We start from the raw sequence: 21759 nt of genomic DNA, 5'->3' as shown, positions 1-21759 counted from the left end.
TAAATACCATATTTTTTGCTCCATAGGACACACTTTTCCCCCCTCAAAAGTGGAGGGGAAAATGCCCGTGCATCTTATGGAGCAAAAAAAAAATACGGTATTTTATTAAATATTTTAACACACCATTTGGTTGAGAATATTTTCTTTTCTTATTTTCCTCTTTAAAACCCTAGGTATGTCTTAGGGTCAGGTACATCCAATGGAGCAAAAAATACAGTAGTTGCCTAAATTTGAAACTATTTTGGAAAATTAAAATATTGAAATTTACTAAGATTTATAGTTTCCCATGATTGTTATCAATTATAAAATTGTATATGTGCATTTTAATATGTCTTACATCCTTGTTTCCACTTGTATTTATGCAGCAAAACAAAGCTTTTTTTTTTTTTCAAAAATCCTCCCCTGGAATTTTTAAAGATAGACTACTATAAAGACAAATGTCACAAAAGTTATTAAGTCACTTGTATGAGACACAATTAAATTCTCTTAAATAATGTTATGTGCGTTTTATCACTTTCAGGAAGCAAAGGTGACTTTGTGAGTCAGCTCGGCCTACCTGGTCCAAAGGGTGAACGGGGTAGCCCTGGATGTCCAGGTATATAGCTCCATATTTTTCTTACTAAAACAAAAAAAGAATATGTTTGGTTTGAAAAATAGAACAATTACTTCTTCCTCCAAGTCAGCAGTGATGGTCTCAATATTTTCTTCCCTTTTTGCACAGTAAGATCGTGTATACACATAGCATGGCATGCCTGGCCAAGGAGGACACCAGGATTACACACCGGAAATTCACGACCTTTTCCCACCATGGCCCCCATGACCGATGATATTGACATGACAATACAATCCCCAGATATGCCCAGATGTTGACAAAGTAGAAAATAATTTTTGAGAGCAATTAAAACCTGGACTAGTTTGCAGATCTATAATTAAAAATGGTACCTTAGCAATAACCACTCACACAGAGTATAGCTGTGGGTTTTCCATTCCAGCCCTTTCTTTCCTATATTTAGAAAAGCATACGTGAAGGCCAGTGAGGCTGGCCATTGTTACGATACCGCTGGAGACCTCAATTAGTAAATAGATCATTGACTAAAAAACAAACCAAACAAATGAAAAACCTCAGCACCAATAACAAATCCATGTTCTTCAGAATGGTACCTTGTTTATCCGGAACAAGTGATGGGTAATCCCTCAGAACAGATTGGACATACCAGTGAGTTGCTGCCCTCCAGTCGAGGAAGCTGTGGCTGGTGACAGTAGGTGACCCACCGCTGACAAAGGATGCATACTCTTGGACTTAGTAATTCCACTCGTGGGAATTTATCTTAAGTCAACAATCAGACAAGTGTCCTAAGATGTTCCCACAAGGATGTGCACTGCACGAGGAAGAACATTGTCCATCCACAGATGATTGGTTAAATAAGTTATGCCCACTGTCATCTTGCTGACAGTGGACAGGTTAGGAATCCAAGTGTGTAATTAGATGGGTCCCTTGTAAATTAAAGCATCCCTTACTAATATTTTTTGGTGCATTATCTTGAAACTCTCTCTGGCAATAGCCATGTTGCATTCTCTACAACAAAAGAACACCTGAGCAGAATGACGATGGGACATTTTATTTCTTTGTTCTTACACCACATGATCGCTCAAACGGAAGTCCAACAGAAAAACAAGCTAATACAATGGCTTTATTTTCCTCTTTCTTATAGGTCTTCTGCTGTTGACACGGTCAGATATGTTTAGATAATACAATATTTTAATGATAATGTATAGCTTAGGTGTAACATTGGGAGGGGAAGTAGTTTTGAGGTTAACATTGTAGGGGTTCATAGTCAAGACCAGACTGAGAAGTCTCAGAGAGAGAAATCAGTGGTTTAAGGTGAACCTCTGTGATTACTGTGCACGTGGTCCTGGCAAGTTGCTTATCGTCTCTGCAGTCGGCTTGCTCCCCTGGAAACTGGCTCTATGCGCCCTGCAGGGTTGTCCAGAGGACCAAATGGGATTCCTTGAGAGCAGTGTGTAAACTGAAAATTGCTAGGCAAATGTCAAAGGTCATTGTCATCAGCAATAGCAGTCAGCAAAACATTTTAACAGATTTTCTTTTACACTTAGTGGTATCTTTTGTGAACCCGAAGATAGTAAGATTCTGTAAACAGAAAGTAGTCTTAAGTGGAGCCCTTTTATATTAATATTTTAATGAAAAATAAACATAAATCTGCGTTACATTACACTTAGGCTAACTTTTTCAAGAAAATTTGCCCACATGGAACTTCCCCGGTCTCCTGTGGTTAGCACCCTTTAAATTGCTCCCTTTCCCATATGCTATACACTCGAGCCTAAAATTTTAAAAAGGACGTCTTTATGTTATTCACCTGCTCAGTGTTAACCTAACTCTGTGATTCCCACTGATTGGAAAGAGCGGCACTGACTGTGCACGAGCGGGAGGAGGAGCCACAGCGCTGCCCGCTGCCTGTCTCAGGGCTGTGTCTGGTTGTGCGGGGCGGGGCGGGGGGGGGGGGGGGCTGCACTGACTGTGCACGAGCCGGAGGAGGAGCCACAGCGCTGCCTGTCTCAGGGCTGTGTCTGGTTGTGCGGGGCGGGGCGGGGGGGGGGGGGCTGCACTGACTGTGCACGAGCCGGAGGAGGAGCCACAGCGCTGCCCGCTGCCTGTCTCAGGGCTGTGTCTGGTTGTGCGGGGCGGGGCGGGGAGCTGCACTGACTGTGCACGAGCCGGAGGAGGAGCCACAGCGCTGCCCGCTGCCTGTCTCAGGGCTGTGTCTGGTTGTGCGGGGAGGCGGGGGGGAGCTGCACTGACTGTGCACGAGCCGGAGGAGGAGCCACAGCGCTGCCGGCTGCCTGTCTCAGGGCTGTGTCTGGTTGTGCGGGGCGGGGCGGGGGGGGGGGGGGCTGCACTGACTGTGCACGAGCCGGAGGAGGAGCCACAGCGCTGCCTGTCTCAGGGCTGTGTCTGGTTGTGCGGGGCGGGGCGGGGGGGGGGGGCTGCACTGACTGTGCACGAGCCGGAGGAGGAGCCACAGCGCTGCCCGCTGCCTGTCTCAGGGCTGTGTCTGGTTGTGCGGGGCGGGGCGGGGAGCTGCACTGACTGTGCACGAGCCGGAGGAGGAGCCACAGCGCTGCCCGCTGCCTGTCTCAGGGCTGTGTCTGGTTGTGCGGGGCGGGGCGGGGGGGGGGGGGTGGCTGCACTGACTGTGCACGAGCCGGAGGAGAAGCCACAGCGCTGCCCGCTGCCTGTCTCAGGGCTGTGTCTCCTTGTGCGGGGCGGGGCGGGGGGGGGGGGGGGCTGCACTGACTGTGCACGAGCCGGAGGAGGAGCCACAGCGCTGCCCGCTGCCTGTCTCAGGGCTGTGTCTGGTTGTGCGGGGGCCTCTTCTACCGCCCCCTCCGACTCAGAGAGGAACAGCACAGATGAACTCGAAGGTTCTGTTCTTGCTAGGACCGCGATGGGGAGGCAAGCCTTTGAATACTTCACTCCATTCGGAGATGAGAATAATGCTGCCTCCTCTTCCCTGCAGAAATGTTTTCAGGGCAAAGAAAATAACACGGAGAGAGGCTCATCGATCATAAACTTGGTCAGGGAACAGGTATAGACTAAGCTAGTCTCGTTCCATGTGTGTTTTAATACATAATGACTGTTTCCGCTCCCCCTCCCCCCACCCAACTCCATGGATTTGTCTATACAAAGGCATATAATTCCTTTGTGAATTCAATTAGCCCAGACTGTTACTTCATCCTATAACCATGACTTGTCACACATTGGAAGTCACACATTGGAAATACGCATGGGGAAACGGTCATCTCCTCTAGTCATCAAAGACATGTACATTAACGTAAGTCTGGAATATCATTTCACCCTAAGTTAGCAAGAAAACAAACCAGTAAACTCCAAAGGCCTCCATGAGCGCGTGCCCGGCTCTTGGACAAGCGAGGCTGAGCGGTGGGTGGAGTCTGTGATGGCGGGAGTCGGTGGAGCTCCCATCCAAACCCTCCAGCAGCCTCTGTCAGGGACCAAAGGTCAACTTGTCTGTGCCGGAAGGCTGGAGAACAACCAACTATTCTTTTCTGCAAGTCGCTGTCCTGAGTAAGGGACTGTAGTAGGTCTTTTTTAAAAAAAACTTAAGGGACGTATCCACCAGATGCCACGTGTCCTTCTGGAATGAACCTGGCACGGACAAACCAGCTGTGAAGGACGTTAAGGGGTCAGTTGGGGAATTCGAGTATGGAATGAGTATTAGATGATATTAAGGATCCTCATTAGTTTTCTTGGCCGTGATCATGTTATTTTGGCTGTGTTAAGAAAACGTTATTTTTCAGACGCACCCCCTGAAGTATTCAGGGTTGGAATGCCCTGATGTCTGTGATTTACTTTAAAATACCTTGGCATTTTTAAATGAATAAAAAGACCCAGAATGTTATACTATGTTACCTAGAAATTCTACTCCTAGGAATTTTCCTAAAGAAATAATTTAATAATAGAAACATTTATTAAAGATGTGTAAAGATCATTATGCATAGTAGCAAAGAGAAAACACTTAAGTGAGTCGCCGATAGTTGGGGGGGGGGAAATGAAATTGATTAATTTAACTTAGATGAACTCAGTAAGCTATCAGCCAGTCATTTAAAAACAATGATTGCAAAAATAAGGACACACTTGGAAAATTACTTATGACTCAATGCTAATTTTTAGAAAATCAGAATATAAAATTGTATTATTTGCACTTCGTATGCATATAAACATTGTGTAAGATGGTGGGACTGGACTCTAGGTGTTTTGTTTTCTACTTTTCCTTAATGTTATCTTTTAAATAGAAAAATTGTTAATATAAAAAAGTAAGAGTAGGAAAGAATAGCGAGAGCTCAAGTTGGAGGTTTTATAGAGTCACCGTCTTGAAGAGCAATTGATGACTACCCAGATTTTTTTATCCTTTTTTATTTAGGGCATGTTGGAGCCCCAGGAGAGAAGGGCTGGTCGGGGGTTCCAGGGCTCAGAGGACCACCGGGAAGGCCAGGGCTGCCTGGCCCCTCTGGACCACCAGGATGTCCAGGTACCTTGAAAGGAAGCCTGGAACCTTCTGGGCACTATCTATCTCTTGGTGTATCAGAAAGAGCCAGCTTTCACTTCGACTTGGGTTCCGCTCTGGTTTTGCCATTTGCCAGACCTGTAACCTTGAACAAGTCACCTAAAGTTGCCTATTCCTTACCCGTCAGCTGGAGCCAACCTTGTCTTACGGGGTTGGTCAGGGAGTAAATGAAGCCAGCACCTGTAAGGGGCCTAGCAGGGTATCAGGTACAAAAGGAAGGCGTGACCAATAGAAGCTCCTCCCCAGCCCTTCCTGACGTACCTGCCATTCAGGGTGCGAGCTTTTCTTTTCTCCTTTACACTGAAGGTAAAGATCACACATACAGCACCACACTTCCGTGGCTCCTCTTCCGGCCAATTCAGAATAAAGTGAGAGTTTAAAATCCTCATTAGCAACTAATAGCTCAAAAGTGTCTTTTCTTCCTCTGAGGTTAAGTGTGTTTTTCTCCTTTAGAGTTAGGAGGTCTAAAAAGAAAAAGTAATAAAACAGCGTTGCTGGTTAAAGTGCCTCATGTACTAAGAACACAGATGACCTCCTCAGCGAATGTAACTTAAGTATCATCTGCAAAACCTGCCTGTCATCCTCAGGTAATCAAGGGATGCCTGGACCAATGGGACACCCAGGAGAAATGGGCGACCCTGGACCAAGAGGCCTCATAGGGTATCCAGGGACACCTGGTCTTCCGGGGATAAAAGGTAAGTCAAAAGGAAGCCTGACCCGTCAGAAAGATGCAGGTCAACGAGGGCAGTTTCACAGTGCCTTTCCAGCACCACAGTGACGTTGCTCTTGGTCCTGGCTCCTCCCCACAGATGTCACTAGCACCTTCCTGTTCTTTCTTCAGGGCTTGAGACAGGGTTCGTCTAGTCTCCTGTCCTGCCTTGCACTGAAATGATGGTGTCCCTGTCTCATATTTGGAGGGCATTCTCCCCAGTGTTTTCCATAGTGTTCAGGTCCGTTCACTTATTCTCTCCCCAGATAGTTAAGCTCCTATTATGTCCTAGGTTCCAGATACAAGGTACAAGATTTAAAAAAAAAATTTTTTTTTATTAATTTTTAGAGAGGAGAGAGAGTGTGTGTGTGAGAGAGAGAGAGAGAGAGAAGGGGTAGGGAGGAGCAGGAAGCATCAACTCCCATATGTTCCTTGACCAGGCAAGCCCAGGGTTTTGAACCGGTGACCTCAGCATTCCAGGTCGACGCTTTATCCACTGCGCCACCACAGGTCAGGCTAGGTACAAGATTTTGAAGAAAATAGACATGCTATTTTAGAAGAAGCTTCATGGAGCTCATCATAGTTTAGTAGGAAAGACACATATTAAATATATACCTGTAAATATATATATATATATAGACTTATCAGTTGTGATAAATGGAAGGAAGAGAAAGAAAATTAAGATGCTATAGATGAAGTAGTATTCATTATCTTTGATAAAGAAACATTTATTCCTGGTTGGGTCTTTTGGTCTTTAAAGGTATTGTACAGAGTTTATAATGTTGGTCTGGTTAATATAATGTAATATAACTATATGATTTATTTTAAACACATCTTTATGCCCTCCCCCATTCATCTCTGGTACTTACTCCTTTTCAGTTCATTTCTCTCATTTCGGAAAAAGTATTTCTCCCGTGGGTACTTTCTGTGTACCTCTAGCTCAGTGGTTCTCAACCTTTCTAATGCCGTGACCCCGCAATACAGCTCCTCATGTTGCGGTGACCCCAAACCAAAAAATAATTTTGGTGGCTACTTCATAACTGTAATTTTGCTACAGTTATGATTCGGAATGTAAATACCTGATATGCATTATGTATTTTCCGATGGCTTTAGGTGACCCTGCCGGGGTCGCGACTCACAGGTTAAGAACCGGTCTAGCTTAACAATTATATTGTATGACATTTGCTTGTTTAGAGGTCTTTCTCACCAAGTAGAACATGATTTTTTTTAAAAAAGAAAGGACTATTTTTATATCCTTGGCACTCAGTTGATACCAAATAAGTCCATTGGTTGGTTATTGTATTTTTTAAATTTACAAATACATTAAAACATGAAGGTAGTGGACAAACGGAAGGATGAGCAAATGAGCTAGTAGCTACAGAAATGAAGGTCTCCACCTCAGTCAGCAGTTGCAGGTCCAGACCTTACCTGGTAGATCTATGTAACCAGGTCCCCGCTGTCTCCTCTTTCTTCCCTCTCCTTCCACTTGCCTGTGCTGATCGACTCATACGTACATTAAGTTTTGGTAAAATGAAAAGTACCTCCCCTTGGAAGAGTTGGGAATCCTTTCCTTTGGCTTTAATCATATTATTGTTTTGAAAATCTGATGGTTTTCCACACTCCCACCTCTTCACTCATCAGAGAACTAGCTTTCAGATAACTGCGGCTTTCTAGCCTGTAGTAATGTGGTGTGTCATCTGGAGCAGTTCTGCAGAGAAGGAAGCCTTCTGTGTTAAAAGGTTGGCACGCAGGTGTTTGTAGGCAGCCAAATAACTTGATGTGGAAGGCTCTTATCACAAGACTTCTTGGCATTGCTTTTCTCCCTCTTCATTGGCATTTTCAGTAATGTGTAGTCCAGTGGATCTGGGATCAACGTAAGGCTTCAAGCGATATGAGAACGGTGTTATTTTAAGAGTTCCTCTGATGGTTGTGGCCGTTTCCTGCACCTGTCAATCCCTACAGCCCTGCTGGGTCTTCTCTCACACTTCTGTGAGTATCTGTCAGGAAGACGATTTAACCTCACCACGCCTGTGGCATTCCTGTGTCCTCCCGTCCTTCTGACTCAGTCAGACAGCCAGGACTTCCGAGTGTCCAGGTGCCATAACAACATACACCCAGTTTGCCTAAAACGACAAAGCTCCACTTACCATGGTTGATTCTCCCTTTCCTTCGATTAATTTGCCTTTATGGCATCGCTTCACGATGATATGTTATTTTACAAAACGAATAGCCAATGAATCGGATCAAATAGCCCACTTACTTGAAAGGCAGTCCTACAATCACATAATTCTGTGCTTTGAAATGATAAGTCAGTTAAGAAGAGAAGGTGAGGACATAAATATGATATATCCAGCCCAAGTATTCACGCCAGGGGGCAGACGGGTGTGGCAATGCGCCTCCTGACCACGCGGTGACGCTGTTTCACTGCAAAAGGCCCCGGTGAACAGCCGGCTTTGGAAAAAGAAACACAACAGTGGGAACACGTCCCTAAAAATTAAACCGCCGACCATATAAACCCACTGTTGCACTTTATCCCGCTGGTATAACGACGAGGCGCACGCCAGCAGAAACACTTTGAACTGAGAAACTAAATATTTGAAGTATGTGCTAAATAAGTTGAGGGGCCTGATTTTCTTGTTTGAACAAACCAGCTGCTGAACTCGAAAAGTTGTTTGCTCTGCTAGCACGGGCCATATGGCTTCTGAGTCCTGCTTGTGTTCGTTCAGACTGAAACTTTAACTTAAACATATGCTAAACATGGCTTGAGTCCTAAATTTAAATTTTCGACTGCACCAGCCCTCTACGAGGAAGATGGTTCCTTGCTGGGTATTCACGTAGGATCGGAATAATGGGAATCGAAAGACCATTCTGTGGTGTGACAGTGACTGTCAATAATGTGGATTGAGTTGTTTTGTTTGGTGGCAGGTAAAGTATTTCATAAAAAAATGAAATACCTTAGAATATCTTTTATCAGCCAAGAAATGCCATGTACCTTAGACTGAAAATCGCAGGCACATTCTCCCCCCTTTTTAGGACTAGCGTTCCCCTCCTGCCCCACGCCCACAGAGATTGTTGCTCTCTGGCTCCTCATGGTCGCACTCAGTGCCTGTCACTCAGTACCTCTGGGGACTGGCGCTCCATGGGTCAGGGGACCGTGTCTTCCGTTCCCGCGCAGTCCTTCAGAAGGTACCCGTGAATATTCTGAATTTAAAAAAAAGTTAAATTGTATTTCAGAATCTGTTTTGATCAGTTTTCAACTTTGCTCAGCCATTATTTCTAGTCATCAGGTAGGTCTCTCTTTGCCAGGGTAACCAGCTGCCCCAGGTTGCCTGGGACTGAGGGGGTGTGTCAGGATGTGGAACTTTCTAGGCTGACACTGGGAAAGTCCCCCCCCCCAAAAAAAAGCAGGGACCAGTTGGCCCCTTCATTAAAAGTATAAACTGTGTCACGGCCTGTGGGGATACAGTCGTGCGTTCAGGCCCTAGGACAGAAGGGAACCTTAGAGTGGAGCTCTGACCACAAGGGGTCTCCTGGCTAACACATGTGGAAGCTAGGGTTCCATTACAGCGGTGGGAGTGGAGGTCGGATCCTCTAGTGCAGGGAGAGCCCCGTCCTGGGAGGGCCGCGTGAGGCAGCCTTAAATGACGATGGTTAGCGGGAAGACACCCACAGAAGTGAGTAAAAATCCTCATTACTCAGGAATGTGCTTTGTTAGCCTAATTGCCTCTCATCTGCACTGTATCTGTTTTATGCATGAACAGCTCTGATTTAGAGATGGGATTGATAAAGGGCTTTCAGTAAAAAGGAAAAATAGTCCTTAAAACCTTACCCAGATGTAGGGAGATCACACTGGGTCAGATAAGGGGCGGCCAGTTCAACAAGGGCGAGGGGCTGGGATGGGACCCTGGTGGGCCAGGATCTGGACGTGTTGCCGTGACAACGGAGAGTTGGCAGAAACTAGGGCAGTCCACCCCCAGCCAAGTCCCTGAAACCATCAATCTTGGTGGCTTAAGTGGAAGATCAAAATGCATAGAAATAACAAAGTAGTCCTAAAAATGTATGATCATTTCAGACTGATTGCAGTAAATATCCAGATCTGGCAGATGAGGACGGTCTGCGCGTTCTTTTGGTGCAAGCTTGGAACACTGGCTCATAAATAGGCAAGAGGACTGGAAGAGGAATCAAGCCAGAACTGTGAAGGGTGGTTAGGAAGTAAGATCCCGAGGGAAAGTAAGGGTGCAGCCCCCCCTTTTTGTTGGTGCAAGAGCATATGGGTCACTTGCATCAACCCAAGGTTTAGATTTTAAAATTAGAATGACTGTCATTTCAAGTACTGATACTAACCAAATAAAATGGAACCAACTAACTTCTTTCTCCTATGGAGTCCACTGAGGGCTTGTTTTAACGAGTGGATAATAATTAGCACTTGAATTATTTATATATAAATGGATACCTTTAACTTCCCCAGATCTTGCTATAAATCTATCACAGAAAGATGTGGCCCTGGCCGGTTGGCTCAGCGGTAGAGCGTCGGCCTGGCGTGCGGGGGACGCGGGTTCGATTCCTGGCCAGGGCACATAGGAGAAGCGCCCATCTGCTTCTCCACCCCACCCCCTTCCTCTCTGTCTCTCTCTTCCCCTCCTGCAGCCAAGGCTCCATTGGAGCAAAGATGGCCCGGGCGCTGGGGATGACTCCTTAGCCTCTGCCCCAGGCGCTAGAGTGGCTCTGGTCGCGGCAGAGCGACGCCCCGGAGGGGCAGAGCATCGCCCCCTGGTGGGCAGAGCCTCGCCCCTGGTGGGCGTGCCGGGTGGATCCCGGTCGGGCGCATGCGGGAGTCTGTCTGACTGTCTCTCCCGTTTCCAGCTTCAAAAAAGGATGTGACATGGAATGGAAGGAGTAGTCCATTCATTCCCTTTTATCCTTTTATAGCTTCTTCTCCACTCCTTTGTTTTCTTGCCCTTCCACCTTCCACGTTTTCTCATTCCCTCATTCGTTCACTCGCTCCCTCACTCGACAGATGCTTACTGAACATCTACTGTGTCAGGAGATATGCCAAGTGGGCACACAGGAAGATTAATAAGATCTGATTTGCACTCAATCAATTTACCCCAAATAAACCAGTGACCCAAAGACACGGTCGCTATGCGGCATCAGCCTGCCACAGGGCGTCGGGGTGGGTCCAGGTAGGTGTCATGGCGGAGGGGATGGGCACTTTCTATGTGTTTAGTCCTAGAAGCCGAAGCTGTTATCACACAGTCAGGAGATGTGACCCTAAGCTGAGTGAACGGCTGGTTGTGCACTGAGGGGTTTACAGCCTTGAATGAGAATGAACGGCTACTGGTTGGAAGAACCATTAATGAAAGAGGCAGGCGTGGCTTAGGGCTGAGGAGAAGATTCTTTCCCCAAATTAATCAAGGGGGGCAGGATGTGCGTGGAGCACGTGGCAGCGGGCTCAGCGCCCGGGAATGTTCTGTACCCACTGGTTATCCTCTCTCCTTCCTCTCTCCTGCCTCCTCTTCCCTCTGTTCCGTTCCTATAAAGCTATGCAGTTCTATATTCTAACAGAACATGCCATAGATTACAATACAAATATGTTATAAATATATAGACATATGCCTACATATTGATCAATCTAAAGATGTATAGTTGGCCAGAGTTCAGTGACAACTTAAGAAAAGTCAGGTTGGCAGATGTCCCCTTGGGGAACTATCCTGAGGTCTGACAGGAGACTCTGAAAGAAGATGAAGGCATCAATGAGATCACCTCTAAGTGCAGAGAGTGTCTGCAGTGATCATCAAGAAATAAGTTTCATGTCTGAAAAGAGGTATCGGAATGAATCTCTGTCTCTGGCTGGTTGGCTCAGCAGTAGAGCTTCAGCCCAGCTTGTGGATGTTGCAGGTTTGATTCCCAGTCAGGACACACAGAAGCAACCATCTGCTTCTCCACTCCTCTCCCCTTCTCATTTCTCTCTCTCTCTCTTTCTCTTGTAACCATGGCTCGATTAGAGCGAGCTGGGCCCTGGTGGGTGCTGAGGATGGCTCAGTGACCTCCGCCTCTGGAAGAGCTCAGTTGCTGAGCAACGGAGCAACACCCCAGATGGGCAGAGCACCACCCCCTAGTGGGCTTGCTGGGGGAACCAAAGTCAGGGAGCATGCGAAAATGTCTCTGCCTCCCCTCTCACTGGATTAAAAATAAAAAATTAAAGAATGGTTTTCTGTGAAAGAAATGGTTGTAAAGGAAAAGCTGCAGCCAAACTTGACCTTTAGGCCTGTTCTGAGTAGCACAGTGCTTAAAGAAAAACAAAAAATTAGGAAGGGCATGTACTCCACAGGCCGCACCTGTCCTTACTGTCTTTCTGTGTCCACCTAACTAGTTCCTGCAGAAATTAGAATTTAAAGGCCATGGGGGAGTGGAAATATCCTGAACCTGGGAGTGGGAGGCCTGGGTTTACTCCCATTTGATCTCTTTCCTCATCTAAGATGGTTTTATTGCCATAAAATTGAAGTTCACTGCCCACACTGTGATTCAGTCATTCTAGACTGGGTTTGGTTAGAGGGACAGATGTCCCTGAAGTGGTCATCAACCCGTGGCAGCACTGTAACCCTAAAGACATGGATGTGTTAAGCAGTCTCGGGAGAAAATGACCATCACATGAATGTGTTAAGTCAGTGGTCCCCAACCTTTTTTGGGCCACAGACCGGTTTAATGTCAGAAAATATTTTCACGGACCGGCCTTTAGGGTGGGACGGATAAATGTATCACGTGACCGAGACAAGCGTCAAGAGTGAGTCCTAGACGGATGTAACAGAGGGAATCTGGTCATTTTTAAAAAATAAAACATTGTTCAGACTTAAATATAAATAAAACGGAAATAATGTAAGTTATTTATTCCTTCTCTGTGGACCGGTACCAAATGGCCCCACGGACTGGTACCGGTCCGCGGCCCGGGGGTTGGGGACCACTGTGTTAAGTAACGACCGCTGGCGCGCACTCAGCCTTGATATCGATACGTGGACGGGGAGAGGTCCAGGAGCCTGTCCATCTCCATCAGCGGGCCCTCCTCTGAGAGCCGCCTAGCGGACTGTGGCCGGTGCGGGTCAAGGGCTGGTCCTGTCCTGAGGGTCACAGGCCTGTGATGTGTTGCAGGTCCTCCTGGGCTACCCGGCCTGAACGGCTTGCACGGTTTGAAGGGTCAGAAGGGAGCCAAAGGCGCTTCAGGTAAGAGGAAAGCCCCTGAGCGAGATTTCTCTGCGATCAGCGGACCCCGGTAGGTAGTCCCTCCCTCCCACAACCTGGGCTGGGAGCGGAAGAAGCCGGCTTAGCTTCGAGGCAGGATACTGGAACTCTTTTCAGAACTGAAGATGACTTACATAAAAAGGACACTCGAGAAAACCCCGGTGTAAGAAGGATTATCTCTCTACTGAAAATACTCTGAATTATTGCTTAGGTGGAGCTGGTTTTCAACATGTGATGAACAAAGAAATAGTTGGGATTTTTTTTCCTTTTTTGTATTGTTTTAAGTGTATGAATGCCAAGGGTAAACACGTGGGTCTAATTAGTACTTTCAGCGTCCCTCCAATAGCCGGCTGCTAAAACAAATTACCTGATCAAGTTGCTGTTATTTTTGACATCACCAAAAGATGATTATCCACAACTGCATTTTGGCGGGGTCTGCTATTTTAATCCTTTGCGTTACTCTCTCAGAAAAGAACAGCTCACCGTCAGATGAGGCGGCTGGCAGCAGGCACAGAGATCTGAGGGACCAGGGGGGGAAAGGGTTGAAGTGTGGGTCTGTTAGATTGGAGTCTGTTGAATCCTTACATGGTTTAGGTCAAGAAGTAAAATCGGGGCCCCGAGGTTTCATTCGGTGGCTGTTCTAAATAGTTTGATAAGATATGTGCCCCCTCCGAGACACCAGTTATGCTGTCTTTTCCATGTGAAAGTTTACAATAATTCTGTTTACATCTGAGCTTCCGCCTTCCATTTCAAACCAGTTTATTCGTAATTATTCATCATTGGATCTCATTTTTTTTTCCACCCTTTCCATTGTAGAGGATCACTATGAGTCTGTTTGTTTTTTTTTTTTGTTGTTGTTGTTGTTTTTAATCTGGAAAATAATTATAAAGTAAATCAGTCCTATGTTTGACCAAGGTGACGGCTCCTGAGAGAGTAAGTGGTGACCCAGGAAGGCATGCAGCCACTTGGGTCACCGCTGAAGCTGGGTGGGTCTCAGCAGAACCAGCGACTTCCAGGGAACGTCCCGACAACAGGGGACAAATACGCTAACGCTGTTTTCTACGTGAAGGTTTGAATGAGGCGGGCCCGCCTGGCCCAATGGGAATGCCTGGGCTGAAAGGGGAGACAGGAGACCCCGGGAGGCCAGGAATTTCTCCTCCAGGCCCTTCTGGAGAAAAAGGCCCCCCAGGCCCTCCAGGTAAGGAACGGCATGCTTTGCCTCTCTCTCTCAGCAATGGCATCAACATCTTCCAAATGCTCTGAGACTCACTCACATCTGAACCTGTCCGTCCTCAGGGAGACGTGGGCCCCCGGGCCCTGCGGGTGGCCCAGGAAGAGCTCCCAAGGCTGACCGTCCTGGCCCAGGTCCGCCTGGAGATCAAGGACCTCCTGGCCCCGATGGTCTGAGAGGTAGGGGAAAGTCCTGCTCATTCCCTAGCTGCCGCCAGCTCTGGGGGGAGGCAGGAGCGGGGAATGGCAGAGCAGAAGCACCCGAGCAGCCCCATTGTCTGGGCAGACGGAAAGGTGAGAGGTAGGGGAAAGTCCTGCTCAGGTTGGGGGTACCTCATTCCCTAGCTGCTGCCAGCTCTGGGGGGAGGCAGGAGCGGGGAATGGCAGAAGCACCCGAGCAGCCCCACTGTCTGGGCAGACGGGACGGTGGGAGGGTGGGCAGTGCTGGGCTGGCAGGACCGTTCCCGGGACCAGAGCTCAGGCCCCTCACTCTTCTGTCTCAACCCTGTCAGACCCCCTCTCCGTGAGCACGCACTCTGACTCAGAGCGAGCCCTTCCCAACGCCGGCTTGATGCTGAGTGTGAGGTCCCACGGTGGCTGGTGGGAAGGGACCTCATCCTGCCTGTGGGTCTCTAGCACCTCCCTTGTCAACCTCCTCTGCGGGCCCAGGGTGACAGGACCCAGGCCTGGCATACACGCTGAGACAGTCTCTTCCTGTGCTGCTGACGTACATGTTGCTCCTCTCCTCACTTCGCAGGGACAGAGTCTAGCAGGGCAACCCTTAACCAAATAGGCTTGGACCCGAGCTGCGCCCAGCGGCAGGGAAGGAACATGGCTCAGCGCAGTGTTTTGCTCAATGCAGATCATCATATTCCTCCTAACCCATAGAGAGACACAAACCCGCCATCTTTCAATGTTTCACATTTTAGTCAAGGTGGGATTGCAATATTATGTAATTCTATTATACGGCAAAAAGTAAATCGTAAACTGATACTTCCATAAGAAATGGCTCGGAAGGAGGAGAAGGCGTTGCTTGAGTTCATTCTGTCTAACAGCTACTAACAGACTATTTACACCATTTCTCAGGCTCCATGAGACCCACTTCCTGTTTCACTTCTGATGCTATTGATTTTCTTATTCTTCTAATTCCCTCCATACCTTGCTTGCAAACCATTCACTTACTTTTCTTAAGGAGTTCTCAGGCAGCCAGTACACACATTAGTCCTTGACTGAAACAATCCTTTTACTTCCTCCCTCTGGTCAGGACCGCCCGGGCCTCCAGGGCCCCCAGGGAGTGTTGACCTTCTGCGTGGGGACCCAGGTGACCATGGTCTGCCAGGGCCTCCAGGACCCCCGGGCCTACCGGGCCCTCCAGGACACAAAGGCATCGCAGGATATGATGGAAAAGATGGCCAGAAAGGTAGGAATGCCAGCGGCTTCATAAGTAGTATAGGAAGACCTTTGTTACCTTTCCCTAAGGGTCTGGGGTACTAGATCAACGTGAGCTAGTTCTTATTTTCCGTTGAATCAGTGGCTACATTTCGCAAATGTCCTGCCTTTCCATAGACTTCTAAAGTTTGGAACTGTTGGATGAGTAAGGGAAAAAAAATACAAGTTCCTAAAAACATACTTGATTGAGTGAAAAAAAAGGATAAAAAGAAAAAAGGACAAGACTCACGGACACGGACAGCTGTGTGGTGATTGTGGGGTGGGGGAGGTGGAGGAAGGCAGAGGGCGGATGCATGGTGATGGACGGAGACTTGACCTGGGCGGTGAACACGCAGATGTGTTACAGAATTGGGCACCTGAAACCTGTCCAGTCATGTGAACTAGCGTTACCCCGATAAATTCAAGTAACAACAAATAAAAACACACTTGATGATCTAAACCAGAACTGAACGTTAGAAATACAGTGCAAGTTACACTTGTAACTAAAAGATGGAGCAGCCACATTTTAAAAAGTAAACAGAAAATTGAAGTTAACTTTCATATTTTTTAAATTTAACTTATTATATTCAAATATTATTTTAACGTGTAATCAATAATCATCATCAGTGAGACAGTCAGGGCTGGTTGTGCAAACCTACTTCCTCTCCCTAATAAGACGGTGCTGCTTCCCGCCTTTGAGGTCTGGTGTGTATTTTTTTTTTTTTTTTTTTTTTTTTGCATTTTTCTGAAGCTGGAAACAGGGAGGCAGTCAGACAGACTCCCGCATGCGCCCGACTGGGATCCACCCGGCACGCCCACCAGGGGGGGATGCTCTGCCCATTCAGGGGGTTGCTCTGTTGCGACCATAGCCAGTCTAGCACCTGAGGTAGAGGCCACAAAGCCATCCTCAGCGCCCGGGCCATCTTTGCTCCAATGGAGCCTTGGCTGCGGGAGGGGAAGAGAGAGACAGAGAGGAAGGAGAGGGGGAGGAGTGGAGAAGCAGATGGGCGCTTGTCCTGTGTGCCCTGGCCGAGAATCAAACCCGGGACTCCTGCACACCAGACCAACGCTCTACCACTGAGCCAACCAGCCAGGGCCTGGTGTGTATTTTACACGGAGAGCACAAGCCAGTTTGAACCTGGCAGCTCCAGGTGTTCAGCAGACACGTGTGTCTAGTGGCTTCTGTGCGGACAGTTCGGTTTCACTCCGCTGACTTTGCTCTGTTAGGTTCAGCAGGGAGTCTCCATCAAGGCTAAAAAATTTACTTTAATTTTTTTTTACCTAGATGCTAATATTTGGGGACATTAGTTTTTAGTCACCAGGATTTCAGAGAATTACTAGGTTTACAGAACCTTTTTGGTTGGAAAAGTATCCATAATGATTATCCATTTTAAATCCCTTGTGTCATCAAGAGGAAGCTGGATACCAGAGAAGCAAATACTGAAACTAAGCAGGAGCCCCATAACTAGTACCCCGCCTTACTTCTGAGCCAAATGCGAAATACGGCCAAAGATCCCGGCAGTGGGGAGATCACAGCCACCATGCGGCTGCCATGACTACAGCGCTAATGACTTCCCGGGAGCTGGGCTGCACATGCGTGCACCGGTGCACAGCTCTGCCTTACCTCTGTCAGCCGGAAACCCCGTTTTAGAGAGTGTGGCTTGTATCAGCAGGAATGTGGGCTTGCAATGGCACAGACATGCTAGTACCCCGGTCCCCCAGAGGAAGGAGCAGGGGATTGGCTCTACAACCTTGTTCCTCTCCCAGTTAAGACTCCTCCCATGTTGCTCCTCTAGAGAATGAGCACACCTCCTCCGCACCTGGAAATGAACTTCAGGGTTGGGGAATCAGCACGGGTGTAAATAACAGTGACCTACCAAAAGGATAGACAGAGAGCTAGGAATCTTGGCGGAACATCTAACCATGCTTCCAACCTCTCGTTCCAGTGGGCAGAGGGGCCAAAGGTTGCTCACCTGTGAGAAGAACGAGGCAGCGTCCTCAGTTTACCTTTTTAGAGTCTCACAGTGGGAGACAGTTGCCCTGTTTACACATTTATTAGGCACCGACAGGAACATAGTAGTGAACAAATTCAAACAGAGTCCCTACTCTCATTCAGTGGAAAGTTTCAGGGGTGGGGGGGGAAGGCTGACATGCCTGCCGCAAGGTCCATCGGTGTAAACTGCCACAAGTGTCCTAGGTGGAGGAACACCTTCTGCCAGAGCTTGTCGGGAAGCAGCCTGGGATCCCAGGGAGGGCTTCCCGGCAGAGGCGAGGCTTGATCTGCACGCTGCCGAGTGAGCAGGACTCCGTGGACGGGGAAGAAGAGCAGAGACAGCGTGCGCTGGGCACCGAATGGCTGGGGTGGCAGAAGCTGGGACTAAGAAAGGGCATGGCAGGGACCCAGGTCCGGGAGGCGGTCGTCCCAGACAGCCAAGTGTGTTCCCTCATCTTCCCTCCCCCTGCCGTCCTCCGACGGTCTGCTGAGAAAGCTCAAGACTACAGGGCTTTTTGTTCTAATTTAGTGCTGTCGGGATCGTGGATCCGTTATCCTGAGTCCCCTTGAAGGATTCTGGTGTTTCCCTCAGGCAAGGCAGGTCTTCTGGGCTTTACAGAAACAAGTAAGAAGCGACCCCCAGCCCCGAGGCCACCTTCGCCCTGAACGTCGTTATCCTGAACTTCTGAACCCAGCCCCTCAAACTGCCATCGCCCAATCCTATTGCTCCATTCCATTGCCCATGATTTTTGCATGTTCCTTTTAGGACCAATGGGATTCCCGGGGCCACAGGGGCCACATGGACTTCCGGGGTCACCTGGAGAGAAGGGTTTACCTGGCCCTCGAGGCAGACAAGGGCCCCCTGGGCCTCCAGGTGAGCCCCTAATGCCCAATCATCTCCACCCAACAGCCCATACCTGGCACTTTTTTTAAACACTTACTCTGAAAGCCATCTTTCAGAAAGTAATTATTCCAAAATTACCATATATTCTTGTGAGTTCAGTCCTTTTGATAGAAAGGTTATATTTACTGCAGGCTGCACTACAAAGCCTCATGTTTGGTAAACTAATATTTATTATTAAAACAAGTAAGTTCAGACATTGGCGGTTGATTTTACATACACTGTTTCAAAGATGAATAAGCCTGTGTTCCCCCACACAAGAGGCAAAGGCTGATTTGATTATTGTCATGAGGCTTGTACCTTCAGTTCGCATCCCTGATTTCCCATTGATTTTGCTAGATGTTTTATTTAACGTTTTCTGGAAAGTACATTAATTCCTATGAAGTGGAGAGGCTATTTAATTTAAACCCCGCAGATGACACATTTTCATCACAGTGTCAAAATAAGCCACAGAACAGTTGAAAGGGCAAATAGACATGTATTTGAGATTGGCAGATGTATATCTTTCAAGATCCCAAATAAATATGATGGTCATGTGGTGTTAGTTCGGAATATTTTGCCACCTCCTAAATTAGCATTCTGGTCCAAAGGCTAAGTAAACGGCACTGCTTTCTGATGGATCACAGACCAACATGACCGAGGGCTTGTATCCTGATTCATATGGTACTTCCTTTCTTTGCATAATCTAGACAACATGGCAAATCAATATGGAATTTTCCGAAGCCTTTCAAATGGACAGAATTCCTAAATCTATTAAATTAGGGCACCTTTGTCATAAAATACTCCAATTTTATACTGCCCAGGAGGGGCTTTCATTTCAGGTTCTCCTAGACGTGAAAACCCCATTACTAAATCCTAACCGTTCCTGTCGGTAACGGTGGGTGGACTTCTTATGTCAACAAGATGGCGTCAGGCTGCTTGTCATTGATGCTGTCCTCAAATGATCATTTATGTTCTCAAATAGCCTATTTCACATTTGTCCTAATCCACGATTTGAAATCTCTTTCCACCATGTGAAAATTACTGCGTGGCCTTGCCCTTTGCCTCCGGACTGCTCCAGGTTCCAGAGGTAAGCAAACATCGCTATAAGATGAAGAACTCCTTCTAATTCTGCTGTCCAGCCATCTTTATGCTTCCGCCCCCCTCCTCTTTTTCCCCCACGGCATTTGTGAGTTAAACTCTGTTACATTTGTATAACATTTTATGGGGTCCTGTAATTATATTAGGTTCTGATGCCTTTGCTGCCTCGTTAGAGAGCTAGGAACCCCGTGTTAGACTGTCCCAAGGCTGAGCATCATTACGGGCTGTCAAGACACTGTAGATACTCCGCTCACATAATTTCAATTTGGGCATGGGGTGTGAGGGCTTTCTCTGTCAAACACCGCAGTACACACCCATGCAAGTTTCTTTCACAGGGTCCACAGTATCAATGCATAGAACAGCCCTAAAATAAGCCATATCAACGACATGAAAAGATGGGTCCTGAACCCCCATTAAGGGGCTGTGACCAGCCCTTCCTATGATACCGGAAGTCCATTTTCAAGGAGATCTCATTGTGTGTTAAGATGGAAATGCCATTGCTCTCTTCTACTGAGCGTCCGTAAAATCCTCCACGATACAAACGCAACATATTATTTTTGTGTCTGGCTTTTTCATAGAGAAGGAAAAGAGTTTCTCAATAGCAGGAGAGAAAAGCTGTGAACACTGGCATTTCTTCCTTCCCGGCATCTGTTATTAACCCTAAAGGAAGTTGCCCTGAATACAGATGCCGGGCATTATCTGCGGGGCATGTGAAAGAGATGTCCTGTCCCCTTTCTTTCAGCATCCGGTTTATTAAAAAGTAAAGAAAAGCAAAGTTAAAAATAAAATCCTGCTCTTTTCAATGTTGCTACTTAGAAAGGACAGTTGTATAGGAATGAGTTTTCACCTCAATGCTTGGACCATCTCTCTGCGACTGGATGTATCAGCTCACTTCCTCTCTTCCTCCCCTCCATCTCCGTCGTCCCGGGAATGACCTCCATACAGAAGTCACCAGGTTACTCAGGGAAAGCAAGAGGTGGTCCCTTGAATTCCTCTGACGTTGCCCAGAGTGGGAGAGCCAGGTTTTACATGAACCTGTCCGTACAGTGAAAACACATCCGAGCCTGAGTCGCTGTGGTTTCCTACAGAAAGGACTTCACAGGACGCTCAATTCCAGAGTCCTTATAGGGTTCAATAGTCCTTATTCGTTCTGCATGGGCACACTGACCACGTTGTAGACTAAAACTCTGTGACCGTGGCTGCGTTTCCTAGGATTTTCTTTCCTGCGATGCTGGAGTAGCAGCGGCCCATACACAGGCTGGTTGGGAGCGTTTCGTTGTAAAAGCACTGAACAAACACGGAGCCTAATCCGAGATAAAGCATTCAACGCCCGCTAGTTGTTACTATTGTTGCTTAGTGTTATTTTTTCTTCCTTGTGGATTGTTAGCAGGGTGACTGGATGAAACTTTTAGGGGGAAAAAAAATGCCTTAAAGATGGGAATGTAACCAAGAAGAAAAACATTTCAAAGCTTTAGCGCGGTGGTTCTCAAAGTGAGATCCCCAGGTCGGCACCCCCCCCCCCCACCTCATCGGGAACGTCTTAGACATGCAAAAAGTGGGGCCCACCCCAGACCTGCTGCTGGCTTCATACTCTGAACTTGAACACACTGGCCAGATGATTCTGACGTGCCGAAGTCAGAGCCACAGCTCCGCACGGTGCTTCTCAGTCCTGGCCTCCGCCAGAATCATCTGGAAAAGAAACTACTCGCAGGGGTCGTCAAACTTTTTATAAAAACCGCCCACTTTTGCAGTGCTGGTAGACCCGGTCCCTACCGCCCACTAGTGGGCGGTCCAGCTTTCATGATGGGCCAATCGCGGCGCTGTTTGGTAGCACGGTAGGGACCAGGTTGACCAGCACTGCAAAAGTGGGCGGTTTTTATAAAAAGTTTGGCGACCCCTGATTCTGTCTGGGTCCCACCCCCAGAAACTTCTATTCAATAAGTCCCAGCACCCAGCTTTTGAAAAGCTCCCCACTGGGTTTACCGTCCACCCTGTCTGCAGAGCCCGCCTAGGCCGCGGCCCGTATGCACGCAGGATGGGGGCATCAGGATTGCATAGCTGCCCCGCATAGTTCCAGCGC

The 21759-nt window shown here is 47.7% G+C and overlaps 1 protein-coding gene across 2 annotated transcripts in view; it reads left to right on the top strand.

The window, feature by feature from the left end:
• Positions 1 to 21759, top strand: part of COL4A4 (collagen type IV alpha 4 chain) — a 127958-nt gene that overhangs the window by 87236 nt on the left and 18963 nt on the right. For both annotated transcript variants that reach the window (XM_066346605.1, XM_066346606.1), the window contains exons 35-43: positions 521 to 595; positions 4959 to 5066; positions 5690 to 5797; positions 12958 to 13029; positions 14117 to 14245; positions 14344 to 14457; positions 15542 to 15697; positions 18465 to 18572; positions 19660 to 19668. In XM_066346605.1, the coding sequence (XP_066202702.1) occupies positions 521 to 595; positions 4959 to 5066; positions 5690 to 5797; positions 12958 to 13029; positions 14117 to 14245; positions 14344 to 14457; positions 15542 to 15697; positions 18465 to 18572; positions 19660 to 19668 (879 nt within the window). The remainder of the gene's footprint in view (positions 1 to 520; positions 596 to 4958; positions 5067 to 5689; positions 5798 to 12957; positions 13030 to 14116; positions 14246 to 14343; positions 14458 to 15541; positions 15698 to 18464; positions 18573 to 19659; positions 19669 to 21759) is intronic.

This window comes from Saccopteryx leptura, chromosome 7 (assembly GCF_036850995.1).
Source record: "Saccopteryx leptura isolate mSacLep1 chromosome 7, mSacLep1_pri_phased_curated, whole genome shotgun sequence".
NCBI lineage: Eukaryota > Metazoa > Chordata > Mammalia > Chiroptera > Emballonuridae > Saccopteryx > Saccopteryx leptura.
The sequence above is the reverse complement of the archived record's forward strand: the minus strand, read 5'-3'. Positions and strand labels throughout refer to the sequence as shown.